Source organism: Electrophorus electricus, chromosome 2 (assembly GCF_013358815.1).
Source record: "Electrophorus electricus isolate fEleEle1 chromosome 2, fEleEle1.pri, whole genome shotgun sequence".
Classification (NCBI taxonomy): Eukaryota; Metazoa; Chordata; class Actinopteri; order Gymnotiformes; family Gymnotidae; genus Electrophorus; species Electrophorus electricus.
In genome coordinates, this window is record NC_049536.1 from 32,002,500 (window position 1) to 32,019,999 (window position 17,500).

The window sequence follows — 17,500 nt, forward strand, 5'->3', positions numbered from 1 at the left end:
CATTTTTGGATACCTAGATTTTCATAGACATTTAATAAGCAACTAGACTGTTTTTTTTTAATATATATATATATATATATATAGTGTGTGTGTGTGTGTGTGTGTGTGTGTGTGTGTGTGTGTGTGTATTTTTATAATGTCTTTATATGTATAAAACGAAAGATACTGGATGGACATTTCCCTGCCTGCAATATGAATCTCCAGGCCAGAAGAGTCACACTGCCTGCCATCACTCCACTTTGCCTGCAGAAGCGGGTAGGAACCCTTCATCACTCTTTCCTACTAGCCTGTAGAATCGACAGCGTAGTAATGGCTCCACTTTTTGCACATCTATTCTGTCTCCCGCGAATGAAGGTGCAGCAAACCGTCGGTGCACTAGTCCGGTTGTTTACACGTGCTCCTTTGGTTCGGTTTTCCCCGCCGTCTTGTTTAGACTTGGGTTTTTCCTCTGTTGCGGGGTGTTTAGACGGCTGGGCTGCGGTGGAATGGCTGGATCTGTAGCCTCTCGTTCCCTGCCCAGAGTTTCCCATGCCTACAAGGCATGTGTACGGAGCTGCTGGGAATGGAGATGTTTTATCCGACCTGCCCTGGTCAATCTGTTGTTGAAGATGCCTTATTTACATAATCAAAGATATCAAAATCAAAATACAGTTAAAGTCAAAATACAGATTCATAGTGTCTCAATATGACAGTATGACATGCCTTGGCTGTTAGAAGATGACAAATTCTATACATGACTGTGGTTGTCCGGTTGAGCATTGCATGTCCGCGTGCTCGTCCGCCTGCCTGAAAGCTCTTATATTTTTACGCACAAGCCATCTAATCTTAGATGTTTCTTCATCTGTATGAGATTAGAGAATAATCCATGAGACAGGCTGAACTGAGGTATGCTGAACTCCCCCACTCAGCACTAAGGCAGGTTAAAAGGGAAAACATGCCTGAAATCGTTCTCGAAGCTGCCAGTGTAAGCTTGGAGTGAGAGTTTGCAAAGGTCACATGGAACGCTGGAGGGTGTTACTGGAGGTGGTTTAACCAGAACGGCACGTTGAACTACAAAAGAAAAAAGAAACATAAATTAATCCAGTCTGTTTGCAGATCAAACAAGCCGAGAATTCATCCCTTGTCACTCAAAATCTCCAAAAGGAGATCCATGAAGGGCTACAGAATGTGACATAGTCTGACAGCAACATAATAATAAAAGCAAGATTTGAGATGGGCACATGTGAACTGCAGGAAGGGTGAAGGCATGTCGAAGGTGCGCAGGAGTCTGACATCCATGCTGCTGAACTAGGGATGGGAGAAGAGAGAGGAAAAATGGAGGGAGCATCGGACAAGCATGGGCCATGGCAAGGCCGATCGTGTGTGATTCTCAGATAGAGTTGCAGCTGTGAGGTGAGAGGTTGCGACAGGCGAAGGCCAGAGGCATTAGTGAACTGTTCCATGCAGTCCCTTCCTCGAGCTGTGGAGCATTAACCACCTCCACAGCCCGAGGAAAGGTTATCAGAGCTGGAAAGCACAGCTGCTGTTAATTTGGCATTGATAATTTTGCTATGCACACACAGCAGTCCACGGTAGGGTTAAATAGGGCAATACAGACAGCACAAGGTTTAATAACGATACTTCTAGAGCTCCATTATATATCAGCCTGCTCCACCTACTTCAACATAGCAGGCCAAACATAACTAAATTGTCGATCAAAATTTATTTCTGGGTGAATCATGAAGATTGAAACAAATCAAAATTGATGTTTCCTCTAAAACGTTGTTTCAATATGTTGACAATACAAAGAGAGGCACAATGACTGTGGGCACTTCAGAACACACAGGAGAATTCACACCGAGACCAGGTTCTGTCCTCTCAGTTTTCTCTCAGTGCAGTCGAAGAGCCCCTCGCTTTGAAAGCAACAGGCCTCATCTATAATGCATTCAGATAAACACAGCTAACCACATTCTGTTCTAGGGATTAGCATGGATATCTGAGGCACTAATGCATCAGTTCCAAAATTTAGATGACATTACATGACATTAAATAATGCACAACTAGTGGCTGGCAGAAAAGTGCCATGCTCATTTTTCTGAACAAATTCAGACTTAAGAGCTCTTTGATTCAGCTGTTCTCCTAGGAATGGAAGACCCCTTGTGCAATCACTCCTTCATAAATATATGCATATATATTTTGTTAAAACAAATTCTTTGTGGGAGCCAGTTCAGAACTGGAACTGAAAAATTCAATCAATGCCCATCCTCTGTTATGTTGTATAGCGACAGTTGGTGCACAAAGCTGTCATGGGTGTAATCAGGTTAGTGCTAATCTTATTTCCTTGTTTAACTGAGTGAGGCTGAGGGAGACAGTCCCACAGTGTTTCACTGTTCCCAGCATGCCTTGATCCAGAGCTTATCTTGGCGCACAGAAAACCAAACACCGATTAAACTCACACATTTTTAATGCTTGACTTGTAGATTCCTCTATCCTCTTAGGTTTTAGAATGTACTGAAGTCATGGAGAAAGCTCTGTGTGTGTGTGTGTGTGTGTGTGTGTGTGTGTGTGTGTGTGTGTGTGTGTGTGTGTGTGTGTGTGTGTGTGTGTGTGTGTGTGTGTGTGTGTGTGCGCGCGTGTGGGTGAACAGCGGAGGTTGCTGAATGCAGTTCTTTGTGTTCAGTGATAGCACTCAGCACAGCTGACGCTACCGTTGCAGATGTTTTATCTGCACTGTGCTTTTATCTCTCTCTGTCATACTCGCATACAAACACATGCATGTACGTGCATATGCACATACACACAAATCTGTGAAAAACTCCAAGGTAATTTTATTAAGCTACCATGTTAATAAGTGCAAGATGTTATCATTGTGTAAGATATAGTCATGGTTGGGCTGTTTGTGGATGGACTCTCTGTCTCTCCACAGAACTGAGAGAGAAATTTACCGAGGGATACCAAACAAGGACATGGCCCATAAAGTGCAATCTCGGCACCATTCAAGGAGAGTGAGCTGTTACCACAGATGTGTGTGTTACAGTCAGGGAGAAACACACCACACACGCACACACCACACACACACATAAACACAGTATGTAAGTACACAAACACTTACAGACACACACAAACCCACAGAAGTGCGCAGTGGAGTTACCTAACACAGCAGCAGGCCTTTTTTCAGCTTCAGTCAAAAAATCGGCACTTTCTTTACTGCGGTATTTACACTGATATGTGATATCATTAACAGTTTCCCAACTGTAATATCTTGTAATGTTGTCACACTAGGGAAAGGAGTAGGGTGGCTAGGCACGATGGTCACTATCCGGTCAGTGATCTGCAGGTTCGGCACTCCGGTGGCATCGTGCACATCTTCACGCCATCTATGTACTCTTGCGCTGTGATTGCAGCTGTGCCGGGCCGTACCGCACTGCCACGGAAGGGAGAACTTCCTTATCGCCGTCCCACCTCCTCATGTGGCGCACGAAGTGAAGGCTGCTGTTGGTTTGGGTCTCGGGTAGACTTCTGGAGAGCTGCAGCCTGAGGAATCCAAACACTCCCCACTGATTCGTTTACATTGAGTGCATCCTACCATGTCCTCTGAAAAAGAGTTCATTGAGCCAGATCTTGCACTTTTGTGTTAGATGAGGAGATCCATTAGTGCACCCCCCCCCAAACCCAACCCCCCATTGCATCATTGTTCCGGCTTGTAAATCCCACTTACTGATTAAAGAGTAGATTGCTTACTTCATTTAGAGGTGATGTCACCACAGCAGGCTATGATTGGCTGAGAATGGTGCTAACCCTTGTCCTACTGGAGACCTTGCTATACTCTCGCGGAGGAAGATGAGTAGCAGGTCATGCCACTCGAGATCTAGTAAACTGAGAAGATTGCATGAAAAAGCTTAGTTATTGTTTAAAAAAAATCCTGAAAAATTCAAGCCAAGTCTAGTCCCCGACTATTCGTGAAATAAAGTGTTTGAAACTTGTTCAATTAGTTCTGTTTTATGCAGTCTAAGAGCCTCCAAGCCTCAACATGCAACTGTGTTTTTGTTACAAGCATGAGTGGCCACGGTATGTGTTCGTCAAACACAGAGCTTTCACCTTCTTGTCTGCACGCTAGCACACTCTAGGCTGACTTTGCTAAAGGCATGAATAATAAATGGCCCATTCTGAGCCCTCTCTCCACTCTTTACGCCATGGCTCAGTCTCGCTGCCTTTCCCTTTCTGTCCCTCTTCCTGGCTGCTTTTTTCTCTCTCTTTCCCTATCCCCCCTTTTTTTTTTTTCTTCTCCCCCCCTCCTTCGACCCCGCTCCGTCTCTCCCCGCCATCCCTGGCCACCTTTTGCAACTGGAGACCGAGTTGCCCTGACCTAGAATTACATTCAAGCAGCACCTTTGGGACCGCTACAACCCCCATGCTGAGCATGAGACGCGGGACGCGGCTCGGTCACGGCCCAGGGAAAGGCAGGTGAGGCAAAGCCCTGTGACATTTTCTAGTCCTTTCCCCTCCTCCTTTCGCTGTGCCCGCCCCGAGAAGGGAGGGCGGGGGAGATGGGGTTTACCCCCACAGCTTGCAGTGGGTGAGGGATGGCAGTTGATTGGGCAGAGTGCTGGTGACATGCAGAAGGGGAGGCAGGAAGTGCCGGAGCTCTGAGTCTGCCCTCCTTAATTACCTCATTTTGGCGAGAGAGAGAGAGAGAGAGAGAGAGAGAGAGAGAGAGAGAGAGAGAGAGAGAGAGAGAGAGAGAGGGAGGGAGAGAGAGAGAGAGAGGGAGGGAGAGAGAGAGAGAGAGAGAGAGAGGGAGAGAGAGAGCTGCTGCTCCCTCAGCTGATGTACATTTCTATGTACCACATAAAATCCTGCTCCTACAATGCTGTGTACTCAGCTTTACCTAAATTGCAGAGCTAGCCCCAAATCACAGCCCTGCCTGCCGCCTTACACAGGGGTAAGTCATGCTAAAATACAGATTTCCTCTTTTGTTTCTGTGTGCGTGTGGACATTGATTGCCCGTGTGTGTGTGTGTATTCGTATATTTGTGTGTGTGTGAACTGGTTTGTGCCCCATAGGAGAGGATGAAACAGTGTTCTCTTTCTGCAAGGGATAATTTGAGAACTCTTTGATAGCTGTTCTAAACTTAGACTGGACCGAACGGACTCAGATTTGGCGATAACACGCCACACTCCTGCCGCCGCTGCTTTCGGAGGGTGCGCGCCTCGTATACGTGTAGCCTGTGAAAGGGAACATTCACGATTTCCTCCCAGTCCATTGGCCTGGCACTCAGCTCCTCACCGTCGTCCTAAATGAATGGGGCGCTGAGTGTAGAGTCAAACGAGCTCCGTCAAGGCAGAGGTCCTCCGCTCTCGCACGAAGGGCACGCGCGTCCGCGCCTGCCAGCGCCGTTTCGCGTGGAAAATGTCTCGGCTTTTGCCAGGTGACTCCGGCTATGTCTGCGTGGGAACTTTTTTCGCTGTCTGACCAATGGGTGTCCGTGCGGCAGGTGATCAGAGTGTACAGCGAGGACAACAGCAGCCGAGCCGTGGAGGTGCCCAGTGACATCACGGCTCGGGATATCTGCCAGCTGTTTGTGCTGAAGAACCACTGCATTGATGACCACAGCTGGACGCTGTTTGAGCACCTCACTCACCTGGGGATCGGTGAGTACATGCTCCGTCACTGTATGACTTTTTTTATCCTTATTTGAAGGCGCGTCAATTTGTTTTTGTTTTTGTTTTTTTGTCTTTGTTCTGATGTTTATGCACTTTCATCTCTTGTTTATGATTTTAGTATAACAAGAAGTTTAATATAACAAAACAAATTCTTATTTGGAGGGCAGTCCCTTAATATTGTGCCTACACCTATATTGCAGAAATGTAAGGGTTGGCTTTGTTGCTTTGGACAAAATGCTGGCAGTGGCTGTTCTACTTGTGTCTTAGAGTCCTATAGACTGAATTATGCCTCACTGTAAAGCAGTGCAGACATCTAGCATGCTTTGAGCCATAAACAGTGTAGCAAGGTGCTTGTCTTTATCTGTGAGCTCTCAGACTGCAGTATCAGATTCTTTCTGTACTAGTGAAGCCAGATGAGCACGGCAGGATTCCGCCATTCTTTATGTCGGAGAACTGTTCTTACCGCATGCCACTGGAACTGCTCTCGGCACTCAAGCTGAGTTCTTGGGTCTTGCGTCCTGTATGACATAGATCTCTACTGAGATGCTGCCCCATTCACTGTGAAATATTTCATTTCATGCGACATTCAGATCACCCTTCAGAATCTCTGAGGAGCATCTCTGCCAGAACATAATCGGTGCATCTCTGACAGTCAAAGACATTAAAAGCTGCTAGTCTCACATCTACTAACATAACAAGACTGAATATTTGTCTGATATTGAAAGGTTGCACTGGGAGGAAACATGCCTGGAAAAATGGCATATAGTCTTGAATGCATGTGGCCAGCTAGAAAGGATTAAATGAGTGTGATGTGGTAGCAAGCCTAATGAGGTCAATAAGTTTGAGCTGGTAGCAAGCCTAATGAGGTCAGTGCATTGAGAATCTGCAGCAGACACCAAGGGTTTAATGTACTGTTTGCAAATGTGGTCCATGCCTTCAGATAAACTGACTATAGTTTGAGGAATGCATAGCTGTATTGGACTGAAAAATCTCAGGGAACCTAACGGTACAGTTCTGGGCACCATCTGCTTTTGCACAAGAAGGCTGAAGATCTAAGAGTGAAGGATTTCTAAAGAACATGGGGAGGTCTGGAAACTCATTATAGAGAACTGTAATGCATACAGAGTATATATTGGTTAGAAGAGATGTGTTTAAGCCATGGCCTTTCTTTAAAACTTAAGTTTGCATTACAATTATAGCCCACATATTCAGAGAATCTATAGTGGTTTGAAGGGGAGCAAGCTTTGCGATCGAAGGCTGAACCAATGGAAAACTCCAAACGATGATGATGTCAGCTGCTAAACAGCTTTTCTGATGTCTCATATTTGTATCTTTATATAAACAGGCTTAAGATGCAAAGCTCAAAAAGTTAGGCAGAGTGATCCCTGAGTTCTTGACGGGATTCAAAGTTCCTTAGAACTTTTGTGCATGGCTGCTGGGTTAGTGGAATGTTCCTGTGTAATTGTGCTGTAAAAATGCCAGCAACAGGTTCCAACTTTCACAGGGCTATGGTATCAGCAGATGCAAAGACCATGAGAGTAAATCCAGGTTGAGGCAAACCAGACACTGCTATAGAGTACCGAGGTGGGTATTTAGTAAATTCCTGGTGGGATGAATGACTTGGATTCAATTACAGTATAAGAAAATATCACTTAGATACACCGCAGCTGCAACTAGCTTGCTAGTTAGAAAAGCCTAGTGAGACTGTAGCTAATTGCTATATCTATAATGTTGCTTGCCTAAAATGTAGAACAAAACACATAACAGAGATGCAGTATATAATCCAAACGTTGATGGCAAACCAAATATTCCTAATAAAAAAACAAAACAAATGTGAGCTGTAAAAAATGCCAGTGACAGTGAAATGATTGAATTCACTTCTGACACCAGTGTGATGGACCCATATCAAAACTCCACCCAAAGCAATAAATGGGACAGTGGCTAAGCTGCAGGTCCCCAGAGCTCACACAGTGTCCTGGTAAACAGTAATGCCATTTGAGATCTTCTTTCGGTCTGAGGAAGGAGGCATGAGAGGAGGAACTGATGTTCCACACGGTCATCCAGAGAGATGGCACCTGACGATGTGAGGTAGAGAAAGCCAGAAATGGAGAAGCAGCCCCGAACTCCAACGAGGACGACACCTTCGGAGTGGCTCGGAAGAGATGGAGCGGGGATCGTTGACCGCGGCGGAGAAGACAATCATGATACGGATAAGAGAGCCTTGAAATAAGACCGTGTCTTGTAGGTCACCAAGGAATTCCACGGAGTTGGAGGATCTCTTAGTATCCCAGAAAAGAGGGGGGTGCCAAACTGAAGGAAAGCCAAGGAGAGGAGACACTATGAGCAAGAGGAAAGAAGCACAGATGATGGTATCCAGCAAAGGGCCTTGGCCAGGGTGTCGAAAATGAGTAATGAGGCGTTGTGGCCAAATTAGGCACAGTAGCTGTTGCAGAGGAAAGCTTGCGAATAAATTAAGTGCAGCAAACAGAGAAGACATGAGACAGTACAAGCCCTTCTGATGCTCATATGCAAAAGGACATCACAGAGAATGGTACTGGCGAGTAGAAAATACATTAGCAGTAGAAAAGTTTCGAGCCTGGCCTTTCTTCCAAACTTCAGTTATTGCATAACTCCCATCAGTGTGAGTCTCCAGCAGGCAATAAAGGGTTAACTCCACTCGCAGTGACTCCCGCACCCCACACAGGAATATTCCTCAGCAGAAATCTTCCCATCGTTACATAATTCGACCGTCTGTTCCCTCCTGCCCCCTTTTCTCTCTCCTTTTCTCTCTCTCCCTCTCTCTCTCACTAGCCTCTTTCTCTCTGTATGTATTTTCTCTGATATGTAGATATCCCCCAGTTAGGCACTTCTGCTGCCTCATGATACATAGCCCTCCTCTTCAGAATCTTTCTTCCCAGTGCATAAAGGAGTAAGGATACTGTTCCCAGATCGTCCCCGCTGTTCATTCATCTAAATGAAAACTGATCCTAAGTCAGCTTGCTTCGTGAACACATGCCTGACTGAATGTTATCAGAAAAGCAGAATATATTTCCTGAGTGTGTATGAAAACAGTTTCTTACTGACTTCCAGGCCTGCTGCCACAAATAGAATTTGTAATGTAATTTGCACTGCAGTATAAATATCTGTTATTTCTACAGTAGACAGCCCTACTGCAGTGAACCTAGTTATTATAACCAGGCTTTTGAGGGAGCCTGATTTTAAAGGTATGGTCAGTATGTTTGAACAAAATCTTTTTTTTTTCTTTTTTTTTTTTTTTTTTTCTTTTTTGCATATCTGGTACATGATTCTTTTTGTCATGGGCTTTGATTAGTAAGTGATTTGCCTAAAAGATAAGACTCCTTGCAAAACTACATTTTCATCTCAGCATGCCTGAAAAATCTTAAATCTTAAATATCTTAAATCTTAAAAATCTTAAATATTCACTAACTTGTGGAATGTTCATAAAATTGTGGAAATCCCACATTAGGAATGTATGGCTTATAGTTTAGTGCTATCCTGTTTCCTCCCAGTGCAATAAAATCAGCCTCCATCTGAACAAAAGCCCATAATAATCAAAATCCCTCACATATCTATGAAAGAAAACTCACTCTTGCAGTAAATTACTTAGCACAGGCACAACCATGAAAGTTAGTGTCCGGTACGAACAACCTTATTCTACCAATGTAATAAACCGTGAATTAGTTGGAAACTCCAGAAGCTTGAAATGGTCCATGTGAAAGGGAAGGTAATCAGCTCATGCATCAGTGGCTAGGTGATTAGAGGTAAGAACAGTGGAGCATTCACAATAAGCCCAGTGAACCACACTGGCAGCTATTAGGCCCCGTGCTGCAAGGTTTACCTGATGTGTCTTTTAGTGGCCTACAACGCTAGTTACTGCCTAGATGAAGTGTTGAGGATAAAGACGCGCTGCACATCGAAAATAAATTCCTCTGATGTTGTTGATTATATGTCTTAACATAGTGTTCAGACAGCTATAATCTATAGTGTCTTACTCATTAATGTTTGTTTTTTTAATCAGAGTTTACAATATGGTTTGGTAGAAAACTGTGCATGATTCATTTAAGTTAAGCCTTATGTAATTAGAGTTTACAGTAAATATAGCTTCCGTGTGGTCAGGCTGGATTTTTTGATGGTTTGAGCTCAGAAGAGTTTGCAGTGAAGCAGAAATTAGGCCCTGCGAGTAGCTGAGCAGAACTCTGGGTTCATGTGTGCTCAGCCTGGTATGATCTCATCACAGCTCAAGCGCTTCTGGTGTTCTTCACCACCTCGGCCTAAACGCAGCTCCTAGACCGGAAGCCACCTGACGGATGGATTCACCCCTCCCTTCAGCCCAAAGAGCTGTCTCTGGCACGGCTATGAGCCATGAGGTTCACACCCAGCAAATGCACAGCGCTGTGGGGGTGGGGTTGCTCCCCTCTGTGGACGCAGGTCTACTCAAAGTGATGAAATCCAGATCTTCGACTCTTCAAGTGTCACTGGCCAAAGAAAAGGCCTCTGAACTGGCCAAAGATGAACAGCAAGTGGAAACCCCCTGTACAGAGCACAGACCAGCCATTGACTCCTCCAGCAACAAGGAAGCCTATGAGTTGCTCTAGCTCTGATTGCATATATGTTATGGGAATTAATTAGTCTTGAATAATATCATTCTCACTCTTCCAGATGGCTTCCTCTAAATAGCTGCTTTCCGTTCATTCATTAAACATTCATTTGGGGTTCAAGGAACTGAATAATCTTTAATGATAAAGTGAAGTAATGCAGGCGGCTCTCCCAGTTTCCCAGACTCCCTGTACCTCACGCGTATTATTATTAGAGATTATTCATTAATGAAGCATAAGTTTTTGTAAATATATTAATAATTAACTTGTCAAGCCCACATTGCCAAGGGGATGCAAAGGCCAATGCTTGGAGTGAGTGAAAACTTTAAAAATAAAACAGAAGGTGCTCTAAACAGAAGGTGCTCCAGCAGGGTTTGCTATAAATATAGCACAGGGATTTAGAACTTACACTACTCACTCGGCTGAAGTGTGTGTGTGTGTGTGTGTGGATGGGATGTAGTATATGTGGGACTCCATGTGGAAGTGTCTCTCACTCCCCTGTCCTGCGTTGGTTCCTGAATGCTCATGTCTCTTTCCTTGTATTATTTTCAGAGAGAACCATAGAAGACCATGAGTCAGTCCTGGAGGTGCAGTCTAATTGGGGCATGGACTCAGACAGCCGCCTGTATTTCAGGAAGAATTATGCCAAATATGAATTCTTCAAGAAACCTCTGGTGTGTGTTTGCGTGTGTATCTCTGTGTGCATGTGCAGCGTTTTCTTGGCGAAAAGTTAGTACATGCTGCCTTGAATATGCAGAATTGATTTGGCTGGTAGCAGTGGGGCAACAGTGTACGTGAAGATTCTCATTTAACTGTAATTAATAAAACTTGTGTAAAATCTGTCACTTAACATTACACATCGCAATCTGGAGCAGTTATAAATTCAAGGCTTGTGCTCCACAGCATCAACAAATTAGGACTCAGTTAACTTACTTCTGCTGTTAGCAGTGATCTGGAGGGCTTGAATTTAGAGACGAACATGGAGCCTGTGGAACTCCTGCTGATTGTGCCTGGCTTTGCTCCACCTGTCAGGATCATTCCATTCTGACAGGGCCAGGAGCACTTTTGTTAGGGTGGAGTGGTGAGGTGGGGGGTTGACTTTTTGAGAGGAAGACTTGACAGCCTTGGCTGACAATGCTCTCCCCAATGTCGCCAGGACTTTTTCCCAGAGAATATGGTGTCTATATCAAGTGAAGCCAATGGACTCATGAACCACTCCCAGCTTATCCAGGTATCCACTTTTAGACGTCTCATTATTACGTGTAATGATTTGTGACCTTTGAGATGTAACAACATCGATGTAACGACACCAAAGACGTTTGTAGTCTTTCTGACGGGAGTTTTTCTTGTCTGCCTACACTCAGACATTTCTGAACTCCAGCACGTGTCCGGAGATTCATGGCTTCCTCCACTCGAAAGAGCAGGGCAGGAAGTCCTGGAAGAAGTTCTACTTTGTGTTAAGAAGGTCTGGACTGTACTTTTCCAATAAGGGCACATCGAAGGTAATTTGCATGTTGCTCAGTAATCCTTAGCATGCCCTGCTACCTCTCCCTCTCTTACCCTTTATCATTTTTTAAACACTTCTCAGGCTTTAGCTGGTATTTAGCTAGAGTGAACCTGTTCAGCTCTTTTCACCCAGGGTTTATAATATCTTCAGCAAGCAACACCAGTCATGCACCACACCACTTGATCTCGCCGATTAGATTTCTTTGGAGATCACCCCCACAAGCTTATCCGGCCCAGGACAGATGTAAGAGGCAGGCAGAGCTCGTTTTTGATAAACCCTCCCCGACATGCTCCCCGGTGCCCTCATACAGCCGCTAATCTCCCGCGGCCCCATCGTTGGATGTGACGGCTCGGGTGAACAGCCTGGCATTATGGGCCTCAGCTGGGCCAAAACCGGTCAAGCCGGATTTTCCTCCAGCGTGGGGCTGGGGAGCGTGCCAACCTCTGAACCCTCTCCGCTCACCACAGGTGAAGCTTATACCTGCTGGGTGTCGTGCCAACCAGTGCTGCCTCCTTCTCCTTATCCTATCGCGCTCTCCTTTTTCATTTTTCACAACAAAGACTTGTTGTTCGGCGCGTAAGAGGAGCTCGCGCTCATCTCGCTAATACCGCCCGGGAGCAAAGGCCTGCTCCAAGTCTGCTCCTCATCTCCATGTCTGACTTGGCGTGTTTTGGGCCACGAATCCTTTGCCTCGGATAAAATATTAGCACTAGTCAGTCTTTGCCTGTACTGGGGTAGGCAGGGCCTGCTGTTCTGCATGTAAAGTCAGTCACTCTGTCTGTCCGCGGGTCGGCATCTGTTGGCAGCGAGGAAATTAGAATAGTGTAGCACACAGGAATGAGACAACGGCTTGCTTTGTGCTGCTTTGCTTGGGAAAGACTTTCAGTACTTTCTCCCGCTTGTTTTTTTTTTTTTTCCTTTTCACTTGGCTCTCTTTCACTGTTGTTAAGATAAAGCTGTTGGCATTGTGATGTGTATTTGGTTCTCCAATTGTACATATTACACCATGCTTGTAATTGAGAGAGCAGCCCCATTTGAAAGAAGAGATTGCCGTAAGTCTATTACATTGTGCCAGTATTGCCTTTGATTTTAATCATACGTTGTGAAGTCCTTGAGAACATTTCACCGAACACTGAACCTTAAGTCTTTTAAGTGAAGCTTAGATGGACTATCAAACTAAATCCGCGCAATTTTAAGCGGGGCTGGTCGGCTCAGTCCCAGTGCTGCAATCTAAGCCAAAGCCTTACACGCCTTAATGTCCTGGTACACTTTAAATCCTGCTCCTGCCATGTGAGCTAGAGGTCTTAGAATAACAATGGCGAAGCATAACAGCCTCAGCTGTGCGGTCAGAGCTGCGTTGGGAGGCCTTCGCCTTAAGCCGGGACCTCGCCACTCACTTCTGTCACGCCACACACACACACACACACACTTGCTTATGCTGACAATTCACTTCTGTTAGGCCTCACCATAACGCAGTACACCCTTCGTTTGTTTAGCACGTGTCCTGACAGTGCGCTGGATGCTGGGCGTAGCTCACATTTACACTCATCCTCCTGCTACAGGAGGCTTAGCACTGGAAGTCAGGGCCAGAGGCGGAAGAATGCAGGACACCTCCACCCACACCCAGAAAGAGCAACACAAAATTGGTGTTTGGAATAAGAAAGTGTTCATATGGTGTTTTCTCTATTCTTTTATTTTGTCAACTATGTTATTTACTTGCTTCTTTTTCTTTTCTTTTTTTTTTAACTAATCACGCTAAACTCACACCTGATGTCCAATACCTCCCCTCCTCTTCCCCTCTCTCTCCATTTCCCTATTCCTTTCTTTCTTGGTTTCCTCCCTTCCTCGTCTTCTTTCTCTCTCTTTGTAAGGAGCCCAGGCACCTGCAGTTTGCTGCAGAGTTCTGTGACAGCGATGTCTACACTTTGTTATCCGCCAGGAAGACACACGGAGCTCCAACCGACTACGGATTCTGTGTGAAGGTTTTTATGCCTCTTCCACTACCACACACCCACCTAAATTACATTTAGGATATAATAACCATAATTAAGTGTTGCATTTATCTAGGCTTTACTGTTTAATGGGGGTGGTGGAAATCTTTAATCAAACATTGGATGTGACTTCTTGTCTCCCATGATTTTTGCAGAGATGTTTAGAAGCTTAGACTGATCTTTGTCAGGTTATGTAGCTGATAAAACATTATACTGAGCTTATTTTATGAGATTCATGTGTTTAAAAACCTTTTATAAACATTTAAGATCTTTTTGTTTCAGCTAAACAGGTACGAGTCAGGTGATAAGGGATGATGGGTGATGAGTTGAGTTATGATAAGGGTTTGATAAATAAATACATTTTTTATGGGCAGCCTAAGACTTTGGCACTGTATATTTATCAGGGCACAAAATATCTAGTTGCAAATAAAGAGGTACGTCGTGCCGATTCTTCTGAGCTTTTTTCCGTTGACTTTGGCTGGGTTTTTTTGCTTTATTCTCTGTCCATGTGATCTAGCCCGGCTTTTGTGTTGAAGGCGCGGTGCAGTTCTGCCCTGTCTGCAAGTGTTGCAGCTGTATACCTTAATTGTGTTACAGTGTGGTTCATGTTCTCAGGCTGAATCGCAGCCTTTTCTGCAAATGCAGCCTTGTGAGGGTGGAAAACCAAACCAGTTTTCTTCTACCCATTTCGCAACACATCTGCCCAGATACAAAACCATTCGTTTTACCTTTAATCGCACTAAAGATTTTTCACGTCAACAATGTATTGCGGTTTCTTTTATTCATCTCTTATATGTTGCTGTTAAGCCTTTTATATAGTACAGGCATGGCCTCAGACTCTCTCGGACAATTCCGATTTTAGCGTGACGATGAGGAGACGCTGGTGTGAGGTGAACACACTCTCGCAGCTTGGTCAGGTGTTTTTTTCTGCATGTCACTTTGTGTGCAGCCGAGTAAGTCTAGCTCGGCACGGGACCTCAAACTGCTGTGTGCTGATGACGAGCAGACCAGGACGTGCTGGATCACAGCCATGCGCCTCTTCAAGGTGAAAGCTTTCTCTCCATTTCTCTCTCACTCTCTCTCCATCTACACCCCCTGCTTCTTTCCTCTCTCGTCTTCTCTGCTTTGCCCTCATCGTGAGGTTTTTCTATATTTTTAACACCTTCCCGACTAAGCACAAGGCACAGAGCCATTGGTGCGTAGAGGACTCTACTTAAAGTAGAGGCTGTCTGTATAACGTTCCACAATCGCCAGCTGTTCTGCACCACCCAGTCCCAATTCTACGTGGCGCGTCTAACGTGGTGCCGTTGTCTTGTGTGCAGTTTGGGATGCAGCTGTACCAAAACTTCATCCAGCCTCATCAGAAGCAGAAAAGCTCTCCGATGGTGAGTTCCTTCATCCACTCAGACTGGTCAGTAGGGCATTCAAGAAAGAAAGAGCCTTATGATCCATATAAGCTCATTTTAATCGTGCAGAACTAGAATGAAGATCCTGTATCAGAAAGCTCAAAATATCCCCCAGTTCATCCTGTTCCTCATCTTGGTACGGCTCTGTCTGACTCTGAACTGGGCTTGTTTTACAGGGCCTTTGGCCAACAGAGATTCTTAAAGGTGCCATAAATAGCAGGGGCTGTAGTTTCATACTCATTTCTGGGAACAATTTAGTAATTTTGCCTCTAAATGAAAGTATAGTGTGCAAGTAAGCCCCTGAGCTCTTCCAGCATGTACAGTATGCTGGAGCAGACAGGCGAACTCTAAATATAACCCATCATCAGCTGCTCACTCACTTTACAACTCATCACCTCAGCCTTGTTGTTAGAGGACAGAATGTGTACTGACCCAGACACACACACACGCATACACATGCATCCCACACACAAATACACACAGAGGTGGAAAGTAATGAAGTATATGTAGTTGTTACTGTACTTTCAATTTTTTATATATATCTATACTTTTCATTCTCTTTAATTATATTCACTACATTTCATAAGAAAATCAGTACTATTGAAACCAGGCTTGTGTTTGGTTGCTTTGAAATAGATCTGCACATTTCTACAGGTCATCTGTGTATAGCTATAAAGTGTTTGCTCCAAAAAAATAAATAAATGAATAAATTGTGGATTATGCATGCTGGACTGGTATAAAGCATTATTTGTATGCAAAGTCATGTTTTAGATACATCTAATTAGCACTCAAAGAACATACTAAAATTATTTAGAAATACTTTTTAAATAAGTACTTTTATGCTTTTATTTTAAGTTTTTTAAGAGTTTGCCACTTCTGCGCGCACACACACACACACACACACACACACACACACACGTGTGTATACCTGTGTGTTTATATGAAAAATGATTGGTGAGGTGGTGAGGTATAAAATGAGGGGTTCCCTACACTGCATCTCATGGGAGTCGGCAGGTTAGCGTGTCACACTCACCTGACCTCTCAGTGCCTGGTTCGGACCTCTGTGTTCATTACTAATGCTCATGGGCCCCAGCTATGCCAGACCAGGTCCTGGGATCATGGAGACTGGTGCTCGGACTCAGCCATTCCTTAGAAAATCAGGCCCAGATCTTATTTTCCTGTTTTCCCATTTTCCCACCATCTCTAGAAGGACTATGGGGCCCTGCAAGGGGAGGAAGGTCTAGGTTCTTGGAAATTAACACGGGCCGCTTGATTTAGATCATTAATGATTTGTGACTCGGATGCTTAAGCATGTGTAAACCGTGGTGGTTTTTAAGCATACGCTCGATAATCTGGACAAAGACATAATTTCCCCGTTCAAAGCGATTATGAGGCTTAGAGAGCTAGTGAGAGTGACAACTTAAATGTGCATTAGTCAAGATTCAAGAAACAGCACATCTGGTGGTCAAGTAGGTGAACACAACACTGGAATGATTCTCTGGATCCACCTTCCCACCCATTAACACAAAGAACTGCCAGAATGAAATTTAGCTACTTGATGGTGAAAGTATGAACCTTTTATGAGAATTCGACTCATGACAGTTTGCTGCTGTGAGAATATTCAAGTGTTTTCGCTGTGCAATATTTATTTATAATGAGCTTCTATGTGGTTATCAGTCACTTTGTTAGCTAGTTAGCATAGGACCTTGTTGCAGTTGACCAAAATGACATACATTTCCATGAAGGTGGTTCACCCAAAGCAGTACTTTACTTGGCTCGCTACGTGAAAGTCTGTCACTCACAAAAGTTAAACACATTGCATTTACATAGACCTATGTGTCCAGGAGAAACACTGCTAATTCTGCATCCAACTTCATCCTATTCGAGTGTAATAATTCAGTTTTGTAAAAGCACATCTAGTTTTAACTGTTTTATCATTTTTCTTGTCATTAAGTTTTTTGGCAGCGCAACATGGTTCTTTTACCCACAGTACAAGTACCTGCCGATCCAGGGCGATCGCTGTCATATTTTCTTAGCCTAACAGGCGGAGATGGGGTGAAGTAATGAGGAGTTGAGTAGTGTCTCATAAAGTGACTAACAGGAGGTCAGTGTAAACATAAACAACCCTCCAGTTCAGAGGGAAGGTTTTCTCACCAAAATACTTTTTTTTTTTTTCTATTATGTTTTACAGTTTATATGAATTAATAAGGAATTGGGGCAGCGGGATGGTTGACTAATGCACCTTTTAAACACACCAATTTATCCACACCAATAACCTTCACTCTTTTAACCCCCTAATATTACCATGTAGAACAATGGTTGCATTATTACAACACTA

General features: G+C 44.3%; 1 protein-coding gene across 1 annotated transcript in view; it reads left to right on the top strand.

The window, feature by feature from the left end:
* The window catches only part of grb14 (growth factor receptor-bound protein 14), a 35,173-nt gene that overhangs the window by 12,671 nt on the left and 5,002 nt on the right, over positions 1-17,500 (top strand). Inside the window, 7 exon segments of the mRNA XM_035523540.1 lie at positions 5,474-5,630; positions 10,811-10,932; positions 11,415-11,489; positions 11,623-11,760; positions 13,637-13,747; positions 14,706-14,801; positions 15,079-15,141. Of these exon segments, the coding sequence (XP_035379433.1) occupies positions 5,474-5,630; positions 10,811-10,932; positions 11,415-11,489; positions 11,623-11,760; positions 13,637-13,747; positions 14,706-14,801; positions 15,079-15,141 (762 nt within the window).